Below are 27369 nucleotides of genomic sequence, written 5' to 3'. Positions count from 1 at the left end.
GTATCCCCATTGCAGACAGAGCCTGCCAGCCTCACCTCAGGATAACTGAAGTGAAGGTGAGGCTGATGGAGGACAATGACATTGAGTCACAATTCTGAGCTCTCTGGTGAATCCCACTGCAAAACGGTCGAGTCCCATGTGAACGCCTCAAGGCAGGAGGACAGGGAATGGAGCAGTCTGTTCTCCTGCTCACTCCTGTGGGGGAGGTTAGTGATGTTTTAGACAAGACAAGGCAAGATGGAGATGAGGAAGAACCTGCCCAGGCAGATGAGAAACTGACAAAGTGAATCCCTGACCAACCCCCAACCAGGAGAGTCTGTCCTGATCTGAGATCAAGCTGCAAATGGACAAGGGATGACACAGACTGCACACAGTAAACATGGCACAGTGCAGCAGGCTCAATGTTTGACACTGAAACAGCCGACTGTAGAATGGAAACAATCAGCAGCTCGGTCAAACTGACCCGAGGCGCTGTGCTCACCTCGAGAATCAGGCGAGTGGCCTGGTTTCTGAACTGAAGTCAACATCGATTCTTGTTCTCAGCTGAGGCCTGAAATCCTCAATCCCCACGATATGAGTGAAGGAAGGACATGGTCAGGCAGACAGAGGGCCAATGTCAGCGACTGGGCTGACTGGGAGGCCTGGGGTGGAGGAGATGTTGAGTGATTTGCAGGTTGGCAGGAGAACACAGCGAGTGCACACAGCGATTGCCGTCCTGTGTGTGAGTGGCTGAGATGGGGGTCTGATCAATGTTTAGAGCTGGGGAATAAAACCGGGTGCAAATCACTAAAGAGACTGCTCAGGCAGTTCCACACGTTACATGAACGGATAAAAACATACCAGCAGCAGAATCATTTCGCAAAACGCGAAACGCCACCGTCACAGGGAACACTGAAAAGCAAAATCTGAAGAGACTGGAGAATGTTTGCATTCTGAGGAATTTATCTGTCCGTATACGTGAGTCACAAAGAGTGACTGTGAAGGTACAGCCAGCAATTAGGAGGGGAATGGGCCTGCCTGAGACATGAAGAACAGGAGCACTGACCTCTCGCTGCAGTTGGACAGAGCCCACTGTGAGTGGAGGGGATGACCCAGGGACATGTGCACCTTGGGGAGGGAGTATCAGAGCAGGAGGACAGAGTGTCCATTGAGGACAGGCCGAGTACACTGGGTTTATCTACTCTCTGGAATCAAGCAGAATGATGGGTAATCCCAGTGAAAATGAAACTTCTCATGGTGTTTGCACAGACAGAGACTGGAAGCAGATGGCCCCCGGGAGAATCGGGAACTTGCTCAGAGCCAGAGGCTGACTATTCCAGACTGAGATGTGAGGACATGTCCTCACTCAGAGAACAGTGATTCCTCAAATACTCGGTCCCAGACTTACCCCAGAATATGGTCAAGGTGGACATTATTCAATTATTGGGCACAAAGGGAGCCCAGAAGCTGGGCTGTGATTGAGGGAGAAACTCAGCCATCATTTACTGAGGAAGCAAGGCCCACTCCTAATTCTGAAACTGTACACAAACTCACACTCACTCCCACACCCGTGCTCACACTCACACACACCTCACACTCCCATACACACACCTCATACACCCCACACACCCATACACACACCCCCCACACCCATACACACACTCCCCACACCCATACACACACCCCCCACACCCATACACACATCTGCCACACCCATACACACACCCCACACCCATACACACACACCCCACACCCATACACACACCCCAAACCCATACACACACCCCCCACACCCATACACACACCCCCCACACCCATACACACATCCCCACACCCATACACACATCTGCCACACCCATACACACACCCCACACCCATACACACACCCCCCACACCCATACACACACCCCAAACCCATACACACACCCCCCACACCCATACACACACCCCCCACACCCATACACACACCCCACACCCATACACACACCTCCACACCCGTACAAACTCCCCCACACCCATACACACCTGCCACACCCATACACACACACCCCACACCCATACACACACCCCACACCCATACACACATTCCCCACACCCATACACACATCCCCCACACCCATACACACCCCCCACACCCATATACACACACCCCACACCCATACACACATTCCCCCACACCCATACACACCCCCCACACCCATATACACACCCCCCACACCCATACACACACCCCCCACACCCATACACACACCCCCCACACCCATACACACATCTGCCACACCCATACACACACCCCACACCCATACACACACCCCCCACACCCATACACACACCCCAAACCCATACACACACACCCCACACCCATACACACACCCCCCACACCCATACACACACCCCACACCCATACACACACCCACACATCTCCCACACCCATACACACACCCCCACACCCATACACACCCCCACACCCAGACACACACCCACATATCTCCCACACACATACACACACCCCCACACTCATTCACACACCCCCACACCTATACACACATCTCCCACACCCATACACACACCCCCACACACACACCCCCACACACCCCCACACCCATATACACACCCACACATCTCCCAGACACATACACACACCCCCACACTAATTCACACACCCCCACACCCATACACACACCCCACACATCCATAGACACATCTCCCAAACCCATACACACACCCCCACACCCATACACATATCTCCCATACCCATCCACACACCCACACCCCCATACCCATATACACCCCCCACAGCCATACACCCCCCCACACCCAAACACTCACCTCCCACACCCATATACACCCCCACACCCATGCACATCCCCCACCCCCATACATATCCCCCACACCCATACACACACCCCCACACCAATACACACACCTCCCACACCCATACACACCTCCCACATCCATACACACACCCCCACACCAATACACACACCTCCCACATCCATACACACACCCCCACACCAATACACACACCTCCCACACCCATACACACACCCCCACACCCATACACACCTCCCACATCCATACACACCTTCCCACACCTATACACACACCCCCACACCCATACACACACCCCCCACACCCATACACACCCCCCACTCTCATTCACACACCCCCACACCCATACACACACCCCACACACACCCACACCCATACACACACCCCCACACCCATACACACACCCCCTACACCCATACACACCCCCCACTCTCATTCACACACCCCCACACCCATACACACACCCCACACACCCCCACACCCATACACACACCCCCCACATCCATACACACACCTCCTGCACCCATATACACATCCCCACACCCATACACAGACCCCACTCCCATACACAAACCTCCACACACCCATACACACATCTCCCACAACCGCGCACACATCTCCCACACCCATACACACATCTGCCACACCCATACACACACCCCACACCCATACACACACCCCCCACATCCATACACACACCCCAAACCCATACACACATCCCCCACACCCATACACACCCCCCACACCCATATACACACCCCCCACACCCATACACACACCCACACCCATATACACACCCCCCACACCCATACACACACCCCACACCCATACACACACCCCACACCCATACACACCCCCCACACCCATACACACCCCCCACACCCATATACACACCCCCCACACCCATACACACCCCCCACACCCATATACACACCCCCCACACCCATACACCCCCCCCACACCCATACACCCCCCCACACCCATACACACCCCCCACACCCATACACACCCACCACATCCATACACACATCCCCCACACCCATACACACCCCCCACACCCATATACACACCCCCCACACCCATACACACCCCCCGCACCCATACACACACCCCACACCCATACACACCCCCCACACCCATACACACCCCCCACACCCATACACACCCCCCACACCCATACACACCCACCACATCCATACACACATCCCCCACACCCATACACACCCCCCACACCCATACACACACCCCACACCCATACACACCCCCCACACCCATACACACCCCCCACACCCATACACACCCCCCACACCCATACACACCCACCACATCCATACACACATCCCCCACACCCATGCACATCCCCCACCCCCATACACATCCCCCACACCCATACACACCCCCCACACCCATACACACACCCCACACCCATACACACCCCCCACACCCATACACATCCCCCACACCCATACACACCCCCCACACCCATACACACATCCCCCACACCCATACACCCACCCACACCCATACACACACCCCACACCCATACACACATCTCCCACACCCATACACACACCCCCCACACCCATACACACACCCCACACCCACACACATCCCCCACACCCATACACACCCCCCCACACCCATACACACCCCCCCACACCCATACACACATCCCCCACACCCATACACCCCCCCACACCCATACACACACCCCACACCCATACACACATCTCCCACACCCATACACACACCCCCCACACCCATACACACACCCCACACCCATACACATCCCCCACACCCATACACACCCCCCACACCCATACACACATCCCCCACACCCATACACCCCCCCACACCCATACACACACCCCACACCCATACACACATCTCCCACACCCATACACACACCCCCCACACCCATACACACACCCCACACCCATACACATCCCCCACACCCATACACACACCCCCCACACCCATACACCCCCCCACACCCATACACACACCCCACACCCATACACACCCCCCACACCCATACACATCCCCCACACCCATACACACCCCCCACACCCATACACACATCCCCCACACCCATACACCCCCCCACACCCATACACACCCCCCACACCCATACACACGCCCCCACACTCATACACACATCTCCCACACCCATACACCCCCCCCACACCCATACACACACCCCACACCCATACACACCCCCCCACCCATACACACCCCCCACACCCATACACACCCCCCACACCCATACACACCCCCCACACCCATATACACACCCCCCACACCCATACACACACCCCACACCCATACACACCCCCCACACCCATACACACTCACCACACCCATACACACCCCCCACACCCATATACACCCCCCCACACCCATACACACCTCCCACACCCATATACACCCCCCACACCCATACACACCCCCCACACCCATATACACCCCCCACACCCATACACACACCCCACACCCATACACACCCCCCCACACCCATACACACACCCCACACCCATACACACCCCCCACACCCATACACACACCCACACACCCATACACACCCCCCACACCCATACACACCCCCCACACCCATACACACACCCCCCACACCCATACACACACCCCCCACACCCATACACACATCTCCCACACCCGTACACACGCCCCCACACTCATACACACATCCCCCACACCCATACACACCCCCCACACCCATATACACACCCCCACACCCATACACACACCCCACACCCATACACACCCCCCCACACCCATACACACCCCCCACACCCATACACACCCCCCACACCCATACACACCCCCACACCCATACACACATCTCCCACACCCATACACACCCCCCACACCCATACACACCCACCACATCAAGACACACATTCACCACACCCATACACACACCCCCACACCCATACACACATTCCCCACACCCATACACACACCCCCACACCCATACACACATCTCCCACACCCATACACACATCTCCCACACCCATACACACATCTCCCATACCCATACACACCCCCCACACCCATACACACCCCCCACACCCATACACACACCCCCCACACCCATACACACCCACCACATCCATACACACATCCCCCACACTCATACACACCCCCCACACCCATACACACCCCCCACACCCATATACACACCCCCCACACCCATACACACACCCCACACCCATACACACACCCCACACCCATACACACCCCCCCACACCCATATACACACCCCCCACACCCATACACACATCTCCCATACCCATACACACACACCCACACCCATACACACACCCCCACACCCATACACACATCTCCCACACCCATACACACACCCCCCACACCCATATACACACCCCCCACACCCATACACACCCACCACATCCATACACACATCCCACACCCATACACATCCCCCACACCCATACACACACCCCACACCCATACACATCCCCCACACCCATACACACCCCCCACACCCATACACACATCCCCCACACCCATACACCCCCGCACACCCATACACACACCCCACACCCATACACACATCTCCCACACCCATACACACACCACCCACACCCATACACACACCCCACACCCATACACATCCCCCACACCCATACACACACCCCCCACACCCATACACCCCCCCCACACCCATACACACACCCCACACCCATACACACCCCCCACACCCATACACATCCCCCACACCCATACACACCCCCCACACCCATACACACATCCCCCACACCCATACACCCCCCCACACCCATACACACCCCCCACACCCATACACACGCCCCCACACTCATACACACATCTCCCACACCCATACACCCCCCCCACACCCATACACACACCCCACACCCATACACACCCCCCACACCCATATACACACCCCCCACACCCATATACACACCCCCCACACCCATACACACACCCCACACCCATACACACCCCCCACACCCATACACACCCCCCACACCCATACACACCCCCCACACCCATATACACACCCCCCACACCCATACACACCCCCCACACCCATATACACCCCCCACACCCATACACACCCCCCACACCCATATACACCCCCCACACCCATACACACACCCCACACCCATACACACCCCCCCACACCCAACACCCCCCACCCATACACACCCCCCCACACCCATACACACACCCCCACACCCATACACACCCCCCACACCCATACACACACCCACACACCCATACACACCCCCCACACCCATACACACCCCCCACACCCATACCACACCCCCCACACCCATACACACACCCCCCACACCCTACACACATCTCCCACACCCGTACACACCCCCCACACCATACACACATCCCCCACACCCATACACACCCCCCCACCCCATACACACACCCCCACACCATACACACACCCCACACCCATACACACCCCCCCACACCCATACACACCCCCCACACCCATACACACCCCCCACACCCATACACACCCCCACACCCATACACACACTCCCACACCCATACACACCCCCCACACCCATACACACCCACCACATCAATACACACATTCCCCACACCCATACACACACCCCCACACCCATACACACATTCCCCACACCCATACACACCCCCCACACCCATACACACCCCCCACACCCATACACACCCACCACATCCATACACACATTCCCCACACCCATACACACACCCCCACACCCATACACACATCTCCCACACCCATACACACATCTCCCACACCCATACACACATCTCGCATACCCAACACACCCCCCACACCCATACACACCCCCCACACCCATACACACACCCCCCACACCCATACACACCCACCACATCCATACACACATCCCCCACACTCATACACACCCCCCACACCCATACACACCCCCCACACCCATACACCCCCCCCCACACCCATACACACACCCCACACCCATACACACACCCCACACCCATACACACCCCCCCACACCCATATACACACCCCCCACACCCATACACACATCACCCATACCCATACACACACACCCACACCCATACACACACCCCCACACCAACACACATCTCCCACACCCATACACACACCCCCCACACCCATATACACACCCCCCACACCCATACACACCCCCCACACCCATACACACACCCCACACCCCATACACACCCCCCCACACCCATACACACCCCCCCACACCCATACACACATCTCCCATACCCATACACACACACCCACACCCATACACACACCCCCACACCCATACACACATCTCCCACACCCATACACACACCCCCCACACCCATATACACACCCCCCACACCCATACACACCCACCACATCCATACACACATCCCACACCCATACACATCCCCCACACCCATACACACACCCCACACCCATACACATCCCCCACACCCATACACACCCCCCCACACCCATACACACATCCCCCACACCCATACACCCCCCCACACCCCATACACACACCCCACACCCATACACACATCTCCCACACCCATACACACACCCCCCCACACCCATACACACACCCCACACCCATACACATCCCCCACACCCATACACACACCCCCCACACCCATACACCCCCCCCCACACCCATACACACACCCCCACACCCATACACACCCCACACACCCATACACATCCCCCACACCCATACACACCCCCCACACCCATACACACATCCCCCACACCCATACACCCCCCCACACCCATACACACCCCCCACACCCATACACACGCCCCCCCCTCATACACACATCTCCCACACCCATACACCGCCCCCACACCCATACACACACCCCACACCCATACACACCCCCCCACCCATACACACCCCCCACACCCATACACACCCCCCACACCCATACACACCCCCCACACCCATATACACACCCCCCCACACCCATACACACACCCCACACCCATACACACCCCCCACACCCATACACACCCACCACACCCATACACACCCCCCACACCCATATACACACCCCCCACACCCATACACACCCCCCACACCCATATACACCCCCCACACCCATACACACCCCCCACACCCATATACACCCCCCACACCCATACACACACCCCACACCCATACACACCCCCCCACACCCATACACACACCCCACACCCATACACACCCCCCACACCCATACACACACCCATACACACCCCCCACACCCATACACACCCCCCACACCCATATACACCCCCCCCACCCATACACACCCCCCACACCCATACACACCCCCCACACCCATACACACCCCCCACACCCATATACACACCCCCCACACCCATACACACACCCCACACCCATACACACCCCCCACACCCATACACACCCACCACACCCATACACACCCCCCACACCCATATACACACCCCCCACACCCATACACACCCCCCACACCCATATACACCCCCCACACCCATACACACCCCCCACACCCATATACACCCCCCCACACCCATACACACACCCCACACCCATACACACCCCCCCACACCCATACACACACCCCACACCCATACACACCCCCCACACCCATACACACACCCACACACCCATACACACCCCCCACATCAATACACACATTCCCCACACCCATACACACACCCCCCACACCCATACACACATTCCCCACACCCATACACACCCCCCACACCCATACACACCCCCCACACCCATACACACCCACCACATCCATACACACATTCCCCACACCCATACACACACCCCCACACCCATACACACATCTCCCACACCCATACACACACCCCACACCCATACACACCCCCCCACACCCATACACACACCCCACACCCATACACACCCCCCACACCCATACACACACCCACACACCCATACACACCCCCCACACCCATACACACCCCCCACACCCATACACACACCCCCCACACCCATACACACACCCCCCACACCCATACACACATCTCCCACACCCGTACACACGCCCCCACACTCATACACACATCCCCCACACCCATACACACCCCCCACACCCATACACACACCCCCCACACCCATACACACACCCCACACCCATACACACCCCCCCACACCCATACACACCCCCCACACCCATACACACCCCCCACACCCATACACACCCCCACACCCATACACACATCTCCCACACCCATACACACCCCCCACACCCATACACACCCACCACATCAATACACACATTCCCCACACCCATACACACACCCCCACACCCATACACACATTCCCCACACCCATACACACCCCCCACACCCATACACACCCCCACACCCATACACACCCACCACATCCATACACACATTCCCCACACCCATACACACACCCCCACACCCATACACACATCTCCCACACCCATACACACATCTCCCACACCCATACACACATCTCGCATACCCATACACACCCCCCACACCCATACACACCCCCCACACCCATACACACACCCCCCACACCCATACACACCCACCACATCCATACACACATCCCCCACACTCATACACACCCCCCACACCCATACACACCCCCCACACCCATATACACCCCCCCCACACCCATACACACACCCCACACCCATACACACACCCCACACCCATACACACCCCCCCACACCCATATACACACCCCCCACACCCATACACACATCTCCCATACCCATACACACACACCCACACCCATACACACACCCCCACACCCATACACACATCTCCCACACCCATACACACACCCCCCACACCCATATACACACCCCCCACACCCATACACACCCACCACATCCATACACACATCCCCCACACCCATACACACCCCCCACACCCATATACACACCCCCCACACCCATACACACACCCCACACCCATACACACCCCCCCACACCCATATACACACCCCCCACACCCATACACACATCTCCCATACCCATACACACACACCCACACCCATACACACACCCCCACACCCATACACACATCTCCCACACCCATACACACACCCCCCACACCCATATACACACCCCCCACACCCATACACACCCACCACATCCATACACACATCCCACACCCATACACATCCCCCACACCCATACACACACCCCACACCCATACACATCCCCCACACCCATACACACCCCCCACACCCATACACACATCCCCCACACCCATACACCCCCCCACACCCATACACACACCCCACACCCATACACACATCTCCCACACCCATACACACACCCCCCACACCCATACACACACCCCACACCCATACACATCCCCCACACCCATACACACACCCCCCACACCCATACACCCCCCCCACAACCCATACACATCCCCCACACCCATACACACCCCCCACACCCATACACACATCCCCCACACCCATACACCCCCCCACACCCATACACACCCCCCACACCCATACACACGCCCCCACACTCATACACACATCTCCCACACCCATACACCGCCCCCACACCCATACACACACCCCACACCCATACACACCCCCACACCCATACACACCCCCCACACCCATACACACCCCCCACACCCATACACACCCCCCACACCCATATACACACCCCCCACACCCATACACACACCCCACACCCATACACACCCCCCACACCCATACACACCCACCACACCCATACACACCCCCCACACCCATATACACACCCCCCACACCCATACACACCCCCCACACCCATATACACCCCCCACACCCATACACACCCCCCACACCCATATACACCCCCCACACCCATACACACACCCCACACCCATACACACCCCCCCACACCCATACACACACCCCACACCCATACACACCCCCCACACCCATACACACACCCATACACACCCCCCACACCCATACACACCCCCCACACCCATATACACCCCCCCCACCCATACACACCCCCCACACCCATACACCCCCCCCACACCCATACACACCCCCCACACCCATATACACACCCCCCACACCCATACTCACACCCCACACCCATACACACCCCCCACACCCATACACACCCACCACACCCATACACACCCCCCACACCCATATACACACCCCCCACACCCATACACACCCCCCACACCCATATACACCCCCCACACCCATACACACCCCCCACACCCATATACACCCCCCACACCCATACACACACCCCACACCCATACACACCCCCCCACACCCATACACACACCCCACACCCATACACACCCCCCACACCCATACACACACCCACACACCCATACACACCCCCCACACCCATACACACCCCCCACACCCATACACACACCCCCCACACCCATACACACACCCCCCACACCCATACACACATCTCCCACACCCGTACACACGCCCCCACACTCATACACACATCCCCCACACCCATACACACCCCCCACACCCATATACACACCCCCCACACCCATACACACACCCCACACCCATACACACCCCCCCACACCCATACACACCCCCCACACCCATACACACCCCCCACACCCATACACACCCCCACACCCATACACACATCTCCCACACCCATACACACCCCCCACACCCATACACACCCACCACATCAATACACACATTCCCCACACCCATACACACACCCCCACACCCATACACACATTCCCCACACCCATACACACCCCCCACACCCATACACACCCCCCACACCCATACACACCCACCACATCCATACACACATTCCCCACACCCATACACACACCCCCACACCCATACACACATCTCCCACACCCATACACACATCTCCCACACCCATACACACATCTCCCATACCCATACACACCCCCCACACCCATACACACCCCCCACACCCATACACACACCCCCCACACCCATACACACCCACCACATCCATACACACATCCCCCACACTCATACACACCCCCCACACCCATACACACCCCCCACACCCATATACACACCCCCCACACCCATACACACACCCCACACCCATACACACACCCCACACCCATACACACCCCCCCACACCCATATACACACCCCCCACACCCATACACACATCTCCCATACCCATACACACACACCCACACCCATACACACACCCCCACACCCATACACACATCTCCCACACCCATACACACACCCCCCACACCCATATACACACCCCCCACACCCATACACACCCACCACATCCATACACACATCCCCCACACCCATACACACCCCCCACACCCATATACACACCCCCCACACCCATACACACACCCCACACCCATACACACACCCCACACCCATACACAACCCCCACACCCATACACACCCACCACATCCATACACACATTCCCCACACCCATACACACTCACCACACCCATACACACATCCCCCACACCCATACACACCCCACACCCATACACACACCCCCCACACCCCTATACACACCCCCCACACCCATACACACCCCCCACACCCATACACACCCCCCACACCCATACACACACCCCCACACCCATACACACATCTCCCACACCCATACACACACCCCCACACCCATACACACACCCCCACACACCCCCACACCTGTACACACACCCCCACACACCCCCACACCCATACACACACCCCCACACCCATACACACACCCACACATCTCCCACACACATACACACACCCCACACCCATACACACATCTCCCAAACCCATACACAGCCCCCCACACCCATACACACACCTCCCACACCCATACACACACCCCACACCCATGCACACATCTCCCACACCCATACACACACCCCCACACCCATACACACACCCCCCACACCCATACACACACCCCCACACCCATGCACACATCTCCCACACCCATACACACACCCCCACACCCATACACACCCCCACACCCAGACACACACCCACATATCTCCCACACACATACACACACCCCCACACTCATTCACACACCCCCACACCTATACACACATCTCCCACACCCATACACACACCCCCACACACACACCCCCACACACCCCCACACCCATATACACACCCACACATCTCCCAGACACATACACACACCCCCACACTAATTCACACACCCCCACACCCATACACACACCCCACACATCCATAGACACATCTCCCAAACCCATACACACACCCCCACACCCATACACATATCTCCCATACCCATCCACACACCCACACCCCCATACCCATATACACCCTCCACAGCCATACACCCCCCCACACCCAAACACTCACCTCCCACACCCATATACACCCCCACACCCATGCACATCCCCCACCCCCATACATATCCCCCACACCCATACACACACCCCCACACCAATACACACACCTCCCACACCCATACACACCTCCCACATCCATACACACACCCCCACACCAATACACACACCTCCCACACCCATACACACACCCCCACACCCATACACACCTCCCACATCCATACACACCTTCCCACACCTATACACACACCCCCACACCCATACACACACCCCCCACACCCATACACACCCCCCACTCTCATTCACACACCCCCACACCCATACACACACCCCACACACACCCACACCCAAACACACACCCCCACACCCATACACACACCCCCTACACCCATACACACCCCCCACTCTCATTCACACACCCCCACACCCATACACACACCCCACACACCCCCACACCCATACACACACCCCCACACCCATACACACACCCCCCACATCCATACACACACGTCCTGCACCCATACAACACATCCCCACACCCATACACAGACCCCACACCCATACACACACCTCCACACCCATGCACACATCTCCCATGCCCATACACACACCTTCCACACCCATACACACACCCCACACCCATGCACACATCTCCCACACCCATACACACACCCCCCACACCCATACACACATCTCCCAAACCCATACACACACCCCCACACCCATACACAAACCTCCACACACCCATACACACATCTCCCACAACCGCGCACACGTCTCCCACACCCATACACACATCTGCCACACCCATACACACACCCCACACCCATACACACACCCCCCACACCCATACACACACCCCAAACCCATACACACACCCCCCACACCCATACACACACCCCCCACACCCATACACACACCCCACACCCATACGCACACCTCCACACCCGTACAAACTCCCCCACACCCATACACACCTGCCACACCCATACACACACACCCCACACCCATACACACCCAACACACCCATGCACACATTCCCCACACCCATACACACACCCCACACCCATACACACATCCCCCACACCCATACACACACCCCACACCCATACACACACCTCCACACCCATACACACTCACCACACCCATACACACATCCCCCACACCCATACACACCCCACACCCATATACACACCTCCCACACCCATACACACCCCCCAAACCCATACACACCCCCCACACCCATACACACCCCCACACACCCATACACACACATCCACATATCCATACAAACACTCCCAACACACCCATAAACACACCCCACACCCATACACACACACCCCACACCCATACACACCCAACACACCCATGCACACATTCCCCACACCCATACACACACCCCACACCCATACACACATCCCCCACACCCATACACACACCCCACACCCATACACACATCTCCCACATCCATACACACATCTCCCACACCCATACACACACCCCCACACACCCTCACACCCATACACACACCCACACATCTCCCACACACATACACACACCCCCACACTCATTCACACACCCCCACACCCATACACACATCTCCCACACCCATACACACACCCCACACATCCATACACACACCTCCTGCACCCATATACACATCCCCACACCCATACACAGATCCCACACCCATACACACACCTCCCACACTCATTAACACACCCCCACACCCATACACACACCTCCACACCCATGCACACATCTCCCATGCCCATACACACACCTCCTACATCCATACACACACCCCCACACCTATGCACACCCCCCACACCCATACACACACCCCCACACCCATACACACACCCCCACATCCATACACACACCCCCACACCCATACACACACCCCCACACCCATACACACATCTCCCACAACCATACACACACCCCCACACCCATACACACACCCCCACATCCATACACACACCCCCACACCCATACACACACCCCCACATCCATACACACACCTCCTACACCCATACACAAACCTCCACACACCCATACACACATCTCCCACAACCGCGCACACATCTCCCACACCCATACACACACCCCCACACCCATACACACACCCACACACCCATACACACACCCCCACACCCATACACACACCCCTACACCCATAAACACCCCCACACCCATACACACACCCCCACACCCATACACACACCCACACACATTCACACACCCCCACACCCATACACACACCCCTACACCCATAAACACCCCCACACCCATACACACACCCCCACACCCATACACACACCCACACACATTCACACACCCCCACACCCATACACACATCTCCCAAACCCATACACAGCCCCCACACCCATACACACATCTCCCACACCCATACACACATCTCCCACACCCATACACACACCCACACCCAAACACTCACCCCCACACCGATACACACACCTCCACACCCATACACACGCCCACATCCCTACACACACCCCCATATCCATACACACACCCCCATACCTCTACACACGCCCACACCCCTACACACACACCCACACCCATTCCCCCCCACACCCATACACACACTCCCACACCCATACACACACCTCCCACACCCCTACACACACACACACACCCATACACACACCCCCACACTCATACACACACACCCACACCCATACACACACTCCCACACCCATGCTCACACTCACACACACCCATATTCACACACACATACTCCCACACCCATGCTCACACTCACACACACTCCTACACCCATGCTCACACTCACACACCCATATTCACTCACACACACTCCCACACCCATGCTCACACTCACACACCCATAATCACACACACACACTCCCACACCCATGCTCACACTCACACACACCCATATTCACACACACACTCCCACACCCATGCTCACACTCACACTCACACACACTGCCACACCCATGCTCACACTCACACACACCCATATTCACTCACACACACTCCCACACCCATGCTCACACTCACACACACCCATATTCACACACACACACTCCCCCCCCTGCTCACACTCACACACACCCATATTCACACACACACGCCCACACCCATGCTCACACTCACACACACCCATATTCACTCACACACACTCCCACGCCCATGCTCACACTCACACTAACACACACCCATACTCACACTCTCACACACCCATATTCACACACATACTCTCACACCCATGTTTACATTCACACACTCCCACACCCATGCTCACACTCACACTCACACACACACACTCCCTCACCCATGCTCTCACTCACACACACACACTCCCACACCCATGCTCACACTCACACACACACACTCCCTCACCCACGCTCACACACACACACACACACCTATACTCCCACACACATATTTACAAAGAAATGAAACAGGCCGGGCGACCCGGCATTGACCCTGGGTCCAGAACAGACAACGGCAGAAACAGCCCTGTTGACCCTGCGGGGTCGCCCTCACTAACATCGAGGGGCTGGTGCCAACACTGGGAGAGCTGTCCCACAGACTGGGCAAACAACAGCCTGATACAGTCAGACACACAGAACCCTACCACACAGACACTGTCCCAGACCCCACTGTCCCCATCCCTGGGTATGTTCTGTCCCACACTCTGTTGGGCAGACCCAGCAGAGGGGGCATCACAGTGGGGTACAGTCGGGAGGGAATTGCTCTGGGAGTCCTGAACATTGACACTTGGACCCCATGAAGTCTCATGGCTTCAGGTTAAACATGGACAAGGAAACCTTCCACTGATTACCATGTACCATCTTCCCTCAGCTGATGAATCAGTTCTCCTCCATGAGAAAGCACTGAGGGTGGTAAGGACACAGAATGCCCTCTGGGTGGGTAATTTCAATGCCCACCACCAACTCTGTCTCAGCAGCAGTATTACTGATCGAGCTGATCAGGTCCTAAGGGACATCGCGGCGAGACCGGGTCTACTGCAGGTGGTGAGGGAACCAACTACAGGGAGAAACATCCCTGACCTCATCCTTACCAACCTGCCAGCTGCAGATGTATCTGTCCATGACAGTATCGGTAAGAGTGACCACTGCACTGTCCTTGTGGAGATGAAGTCCTGCATTCACATTGAGAATCCCCTCCATCGTGTTGTGTGGCACTATCACTGTGCTCAATGGGACAGACTTCAAACAGATTGAGCAGCTCAGGACTGGGCATCCCTGAGGCGCTGTGGGTCACCAACAGCAGCAGAACTGTACTCCAGCACAATCTGTAACCTCATGACCCAGTATATCCCCCACTCAACCATTACCATCAAGCCAGGGGATCAACCCTGGTTCAATGGGCAGTGCAGGAGGAGATGCCAGGAGCAGCACCAGGCAGACCTGATGACCACGTGCCAACCTGGTGAAGCTACCAAACAGGACTACCTGGTAAACAGCAGAAGCAGCAAGTGCTAGACAGAGCTAAGGGATCCCACAGCCAACGAATCAGATCGAAGCTCTGCAGTCCTGCCCCATCCAGACACGAATGGTGGGGGACAATTAAACAGCTCATTGGAGGAGGGGGCTCCACAAATATCCCCATCCTCAATGATGGAGGAGCCCAGAACATCAGTGTCAAAGATAAGGCTGAAGCTTTCAGAATAATCTTCAGCCAGAATTACTGATCCATCTCGGCCTCCTCCAGTGGTCCCCAGCATCACAGGTACAGGTCTCCATCCAATTTGATTCATACCACGTGATATCAAGATACAAGGTGATGAGAGGCTTGGATAGAGTCAACAGCCAGAGACTTTTCCCCAGGGCAGGATTGACTGGCACGAGGAGTCATAGTTTGAAGATATTAGGAGGTAGGTTCATTACTCAGAGAATTGTGAATGTATGGAATGCGTTGCCAGCGGTGGTGGTGGAAGCAGAGTCATTGGGGACAAGTAAGCGACTGTTGGACATGCACATGGAGAGGAGTGAGTTGAGGGGTGCGTAGGTTAGGCTATTTTATTTTAGATTAGGAATAATTCTCGGCACAGCATTGCAGGCTGAAGGGCCTGTTCTGTGCTATACTTTTCTATTTCTAAACAGTTGGAGACCCTGGATATTGCCAAGACTATAGGCCCTGTCAACATTCTGGCAATAGTACTGAAGACTTGTGCTCCAGACCTTGCCCCTCCCCTAGCCAAGCTGTTCCAGTACAGTTACAACACTGACATCTACCCAATAATGTGGAAAATTGCCCAGGTATATCTTGTGCATAAAAAGCAGGACAAATCCAACCTGACCAATTCCCGCCTCATTGGTCGACACTCAATCATCAGTAAAGTGATGGAAGGTGTCACCAACGGTGCTATCAAGCAGCACCTGCTCAGCAATAACCTGCTCAGTGACGCCCAGTTTGGGTTCCCCCAGGGTCACCCAGCTCCTGACCTCATTATAGCCTTGGTTCAAACATGGACAAAAGGGCTGAATTCCAGAGGGGAGGGGAGAGGGACAGCCCCTAACATCAAGGCTGCATTTGACTGAGTGTAGCATCAAGGAGCCCCTGGTAAAACTGGAATCAGTGGGTATCAGGAGAAATCTCTCTGCTGGTTAGAGTCGTACCTGGCTCATAGGAAGATGGTTGTGGTTGTTGGAGATCAGTCATCTCAGCTCCAGGACATCTCTGCAGGAGTTCCTCAGGGAAGTGTCCACGGCCCAACCATCTTCAGCTGCTTCATCAATGACCTTCCCTCCGTCATGAGGTCGGAAGTGTGGATGTTCGCTGATGATTGCACAATGTTCAGCACCATTCACCACTCCTCAGATACTGAAGCAGACTGTTCAAATGTAACAAGATCTGGACCATATCCAGCCTTGGGCTGACAAGCGACAACTAACATTCACGCCACACAAATGCCAGGCTGAGTGTCACCAATAAGAAACAATCTCGCCATCGAGCCTTGACATTCAGTGGTGTTCCCATCACTGTAACCCCCACTATTAACATCGTAGGGGATTACCATTGACCAGAAACTCAACTGGACTCACCACATAAACACAGTGACAACAAGAGCAGGTCAGAGGCTAGGAATGCTGCAGCAAGTAACTCCCCTCCTGACTCCCCAAAGTCTATCCACCATCCACAAGGCACAAGTCAGGAGTGTGGTGGAATACTCGCCACTTGCCCTGGATGGGTGCAGCTCCAACACTCAAGAAGCTCAACACCATCCAGGACAAAGCAGCCGCTTAATTGGCACCACATCCACAAACAGCTACATATTCTATTCTAAAGGATATTCTATTCTATGATTGATGCTCAATAGTAGTAATGTATGTTGTTATCTACAAGGAATTCTCCAGGACTCCTGACATAGCTTTCCTTTTAACCATGAGTCCTTCGAGGTGGAAGGACAAAGGGTGGCAGAAACATGGAAACACCACTCACTGCAAGCCCCTCACCATCCTCACTTTGGAAATATATCACCGTTCCTTCACCATTGCTGGGTCAAGATCCTGGAATTCCCTCCCTCAGGGTATTGTGCATAAACCTACAGCAAGTGGACTGCAGTGGGTCAAGAAGGCAGCTCAGCCCCACCTTCTCAAGGGGCAACTAAGGACAGGCAATAAATGTTGGGTTTTGGATTAGTGGTGCTGGAAGAGCACAGCAGTTCAGGCAGCATCCAAGGAGCAGCAAAACTTTGCTGCTCCTCGGATGCTGCCTGAACTGCTGTGCTCTTCCAGCACCACTAATCCAGAATCTGGTTTCCAGCATCTGCAGCCATTGTTTTTACCTAATAAATGTTGGGCCCACTCAGTGACACCCATGACCCATAAGTGAATAAAAATAACACGCCCCCCCACCCCCACACATCCCCACACACACATATATACACACACCCACACACACACTCTCTCTCTCTCTCACTCACACACACTCTCTCACTCATACATATATACACACACCTACATACATATACACTCACATACACACACACATATACACACACCGACACACATACACACACACCTACACACATATATACGCGCACACACATACACACATATATACACACACATGTGTACACACACACCCACACACATATATATACACACACACCCACACACACATATATATATACACACACAAACACCCATACACATACACACAAACACACACATACAGTCACAGAGATATACAGCACGGAAACAGACCCTTCAGTCCAACCCGTCCATGCCGACCAGTTATCCCAATCCAATCTAGTCCCACCTGCCAGCACCCGGCCCATATCCCTCCAAACCCTTCCTATTCATATACTCATCCAAATGCCTCTTAAATGTTGCAATTGTACCAGCCTCCACCACATCCTCTGGCAGCTCATTCCATATCCATACCACCCTCTGGGTGAAAAAGTTGCCCCTTAGGTCTCTTTTATATCTTTCCCCTCTCACCCTAAACCTATGCCCTCTAGTTCTGGTCTCCCCAACCTCAGGGAAAAGACTTTGCCTATTTATTCTATCCATGCCCCCCATAATTTTATAAACCTCTATAAGGTCACCCCTCAGCTTCCGACGCTCCAGGGAAAACAGCCCCAGCCTGTTCAGCCTCTCCCTGTAGCTCAGATCCTCCAACCCTGGAAACATCCTTGTAAATCTTTCCTGAACCCTTTCACATTTCACAACATCTTTCCGATAGGAAGGAGACCAGAATTGCACGCAATATTCCAACAGTGGCCTAACCAATGTCCTGTACAGCCGCAACATGACCTCCCAACTCCTGTACTCAATACTCTGACCAATAAAGGAAAGCATACCAAACGCCTTCTTCACTATCTACCTGTGACTCCACTTTCAAGGAGCTATGAACCTGCACTCCAAGGTCTCTTTGTTCAGCAACACTCCCTAGGACCTTACCATTAAGTGTATAAGTCCTGCTAAGATTTGCTTTCCCAAAATGCAGCACCTCGCATTTATCTGAATTAAACTCCATCTGCCACTTCTCAGCCCATTGGCCCATCTGGTCCAGATCCTGTTGTAATCTGAGGTAACCCTCTTCGCTGTCCACTACACCTCCAATTTTGGTGTCATCTGCAAACTTACTAACTGTACCTCTTATGCTCGCATCCAAATCATTTATGTAAATGACAAAAAGTAGAGAACCCAGCACCGATCCTTGTGGCACTCCACTGGTCACAGGCCTCCAGTCTGAAAAACAACCCTCCACCACCACCCTCTGTCTTCTACCTTTGAGCCAGTTCTGTATCCAAATGGCTAGTTCTCCCTGTATTCCATGAGATCTAACCTTGCTAATCAGTCTCCCATGGGGAACCTTGTCGAACGCCTTACTGAAGTCCATATAGATCACATCTACTGCTCTGTCCTCATCAATCCTCTTTGTTACTTCTTCAAAAAACTCAATCAAGTTTGTGAGACATGATTTCCTACACACAAAGCCATGTTGACTATCCCTAATCAGTCCTTGCCTTTCCAAATACATGTACATCCTGTCCCTCAGGATTCCCTCCAACAACTTGCCCACCACCGACGTCAGGCTCACCGGTCTATAGTTCCCTGGCTTGTCCTTACCAGCCTTCTTAAACAGTGGCACCACGTTTACCAACCTCCAGTCTTCTGGCACCTCACCTGTGACTATCGATGATACAAATGTCTCAGCAAGAGGCCCAGCAATCACTTCTCCAGCTTCCCACAGAGTTCTCGGGTACACCTGATCAGGTCCTGGGGATTTATCCACCTTTAACCATTTCAAGACATCCAGCACTTCCTCCTCTGTAATCTGGACATTTTGCAAGATATCACCATCTATTTCCCTACAGTCTATATCTTCCATATCCTTTTCCACAGTAAATACGATGCAAAATACACATTTAGTATCTCCCCCATTTTCTGCGGCTCCACACAAAGGCCTCCTTGCTGATCTTTGAGGGGCCCTATTCTCTCCCTAGTTACCCTTTTGTCCTTAATGTATTTGTAAAACCCCTTTGGATTCTCCTTAATTCTATTTGCCAAAGCTATCTCATGTCCCCGTTTTGCCCTCCTGATTTCCCTCTTAAGTATACTCCTACTGCCTTTATACTCTTCTAAGGATTCACTCGATCTATCCTGTCTATACCTGACATATGCTTCCTTCTTTTTCTTAACCAAATCCTCAATTTCTTTAGTCATCCAGCATTCCCTATACCTACCAGCCTTCCCTTTCACCCTGACAGGAATATACTTTCTCTGGATCCTTGTTATCTCATTTCTGAAGGCTTCCCATTTTCCAGCCGTCCCTTTACCTGCGAACATCTGCCCCCAATCAGCTTTTGAAAGTTCTTGCCTAATGCCGTCAAAATTGGCCTTTCTCCAATTTAGAACTTCAACTTTTAGATCTGGTCTATCCTTTTCCATCACTATTTTAAAACGAATAGAATTATGGTCGCTGGCCCCAAAGTGCTCCCCCACTGACACCTCAGTCACCTGCCCTGCCTTATTTCCCAAGAGTAGGTCAGGTTTTGCACCTTCTCTAGTAGGTACATCCACGTACTGAATCAGAAAATTGTCTTGTACACACTTAACAAATTCCTCTCCATCTAAACCTTTAACACTATGGCAGTCCCAGTTGATGTTTGGAAAGTTAAAATCCCCTACCATAACTACCCTATTATTCTTACAGATAGCTGAGATCTCCTTGCAAGTTTGTTTGACAATTTCCCTCTGACTATTAGGGGGTCTATAATACAATCCCATTAAGGTGATCATCCCTTCCTTATTTCTCAGTTACACCCAAATAACGTCCCTGGATGTATTTCCGGGAATATCCTCCCTCAGCACAGCTGTAATGCTATCCCTTATCAAAAACACCACTCCCCCTCCTCTCTTGCCTCCCTTTCTATCCTTCCTGTAGCATTTGTATCCTGGAACATTAAGCTGCCAGTCCTGCCCATCCCTGAGCCATGTTTCTGTAATTGCTATGATATCCCAGTCCCATGTTCCTAACCTGCCCTGAGTTCATCTGCCTTCCCTGTTAGGCCCCTTGCATTGAAATAAATGCAGTTTAGTTTATTCGTCCTACCTTGTCCCTGCCTGCCCTGACTGTTTGACTCACTTCTGTTCTCAGCTGTACCCGTCTCAGATTGATCTCTTTCCTCACTATCTCCCTGGGTCCCACCACCCCCCACCCCCACCTTACTAGTTTAAATCCTCCCGAGCAGTTCTCGCAAATTTCCCTGCCAGTATATTAGTCCCCTTCTAATTTAGGTGCAATCCGTCCTTCTTGTACAGGTCACTTCTACCCCAAAAGAGATTCTAATGATCCAAAAATGTGAATCCTTCTCCCATACACCAGCTCCTCAGCCATGCATTCATCTGCTCTCTCCTCCTATTCCTGCCCTCACTAGCTCATAGCACTGGGAGTAATCCAGATATTACTACCGTTGAGGACCTCCTTTTTAAATTCCTGCCTGACTCTCTGTAATCTCCCTTCAGAATCTCAACCTTTTCCCTTCCTATGCCGTTGGTTCCAATGTGGACAATGACCTCCTGCTGGCCCCTCTCCCCTGAATGTGAGAACATTCTGCACCCTCTCTGAGACATCCTTGATCCTCGCACCAGGGAAACAACACACCATTCTGATTTTTCTCTGCTGGCCACAGAAACATCTGTCTGTACCTCGGACTACAGAATCCCCTAACACAATTGATCTCTTGGAAGCCGACGTACCCCTCGTTGCATTAGAGCCAGTCTCAATACCAGAAACTTGGCTGTTCGTGCTATGTTCCCTTGAGAATCCATCACCCCCTACATTTTCCAAAACAGCATACCTGTTTGAAATGGGGATAGCCACAAAAGACTCCTACCCTAGCTGCCTACCTCTCTTACCCTTCCTGGAGTTAACCCATCTATGTGACTGTATCTGAGACTTTCCACCCTTCCTATAACTGCCATCCATCACATACTGTTGCTGTTGCAAATTCCTCATCGCTTCTATCTGTCTCTCCAACCGATCCACTCGATGTGATAAGATTCGCATCCAACAGCATTTAAGGCAGATATAATCCACAGTAACCCTTAAACTCTCTTTAAAATCCCACATCTGACAAGAAGTACATTTCACTGCAAAGGCTATTTTTGCTCCTTCACAATCTACAGATCTAGAAAATAACACCGTCTTACTCCTCTACAAACATTGCCCCAGGTTAAATTAATAGCTGTGGCTTATATTTTAAATTTAATCTAGAAACTTATCTCCAAAAAGATATAATCAAGAAAGAACCCACTATACTCACAACTGCAGCCTTTCTCTTGGACAGACTTAAAACAACAATTAACTTATCTGTCTCTGTGCTGTGAACTTTGTCCAACAGTTCCTCCAAGATTAGTTGTGAATTTTACTGTTTATTAATTTTCCCAGATGCACTCCGATGTCCAGCGATACACAAATTCAAACAGCAAAGGCGGGAACTATGCAGGTTTTCTCACTCTCTCTCTCCTGTCACACACATATATCACCCACACACACAAACAGATATATACACACACCCACATACATACAAACGCGCACATATATGCACAGACATACATATATACACACACTCCCACATACACACATGCGCATATACACACACCCACACACACCCACACACATACACACACACACACCCTTACACATACATACACACCCACACCGACACACACTCACACACGTATACACACACACAAACACACATATATACACACACCCACACATACATATACATATACACACACACACCCACACACATTCACACACCCACATACACACACACCCACACACAGACATATATACACATAAACATATACACTTACACACATATATACACACACACCCCCATGCACACATATACACACACACCCATACACACACATATATACATACACACCCACACACATGCATATAGACATATATACACAGTCTCTAAGTGACAGGAATGTAAAGAATGCAATAAAGTTACTGTGAGGAATCACCAAATGCTCACAAACCTACAGGTGTGGGGCAAAAGACAGTCTGATTGAGCTGTGATGTATTGGGGGAGAGTATGGGATTGGGCCCACTGAGATTCGGAGCAGAAAGCAAGACAGAATGGAGCTGGGAAAGGGAAGAGAATCGGGGGCTGGGTGGGGGCAGGAGGGTGGGTCTGCCTGAGGGACACGATGATGGAGCAGCAATACAGTGAGGTGAAGAGAGTCTGCAGTTCAACTCCTATCCAGCAGCTGGGAAGTTTATTTTATTCATTCTCGGGATGAGGGCATTGCTGACGAGGCCAGTATTTACTGTCCGTCCCTGATTGCAGAGGACAGTAAGAATCAACCCCCTTGCTGTGGGTCTGGAGTCACGTAGAGGTCAGACGAGGTAAGGATGGCAGTTTCCTTCCCTGAAGGACACGAGTGACCCAGGTGGGTTTTGCCAACAGTTCGCAATGATTCCATGGTCATTATTAGACTCTGAATTCTCAACATTAATTACACCATCTGTCAAGACAGGACTCAAAGCCGGGTCCCCCGAACATTCACTGGGTCTCTGCAGGAACAGTTGAGTGATAATACCACATGGCCAGTGCCTGCCCAGGTTAGTCTGGTCAGTCTGACAATGCTGTTGGAGGAGTGAAGGCAAGGAAGAGAGCTGCACTATTAAATAGACTCCAGCAGCACGGACACCTTATCCAACTCAACCAGAACACACGACCAATCAGGAAGAGGAGAGTGTTGACAGGAAGACGACCCAGTCACCTGGAGTGGAAGGGTGTGGTGGGGGGGTGGGGGGGCGTTACAGGGTCCTGGTGACTCACCATATACAAACAGGATGTACTCAGCACTGTTGTGGCCCATGGTGTTCGCTGCCTCACAGTAATATGTGCCATTGTCGGTTTTATTCAGGGCGCTGATGATCAGCACATTGCCCTCAACCACCATGCGGTCAGGATCCGGCAGCTCCGCCCCATCTTTCTTCCACTTCACTGCCTCGGGCCTGAAACACAAACACAAAACACCCTTCATGGGAACGGAGACAGTGCGGCACTCCCTCAGTACTGACCCTCCGACAGTGCGGCACTCCCTCAGTACTGACCCTCTGACAGTGCGGCACTCCCTCAGCACTGACCCTCCGACAGTGCAGCACTCCCTCAGTACTGACCCTG

At 53.9% G+C, this 27369-nt stretch overlaps 1 protein-coding gene across 3 annotated transcripts in view; it reads right to left on the bottom strand.

Annotated features, from left to right (window-relative positions):
• Positions 1-27369, bottom strand: part of cadm2b (cell adhesion molecule 2b) — an 813462-nt gene that overhangs the window by 116391 nt on the left and 669702 nt on the right. For all 3 annotated transcript variants that reach the window (XM_072585798.1, XM_072585799.1, XM_072585800.1), the window contains one exon: positions 27022-27200. In XM_072585798.1, coding sequence (XP_072441899.1) covers positions 27022-27200 — 179 coding nt within the window. The remainder of the gene's footprint in view (positions 1-27021; positions 27201-27369) is intronic.

Source organism: Chiloscyllium punctatum, chromosome 15, assembly GCF_047496795.1.
Source record: "Chiloscyllium punctatum isolate Juve2018m chromosome 15, sChiPun1.3, whole genome shotgun sequence".
Classification (NCBI taxonomy): domain Eukaryota; kingdom Metazoa; phylum Chordata; class Chondrichthyes; order Orectolobiformes; family Hemiscylliidae; genus Chiloscyllium; species Chiloscyllium punctatum.
The sequence above is the reverse complement of the archived record's forward strand: the minus strand, read 5'-3'. Positions and strand labels throughout refer to the sequence as shown.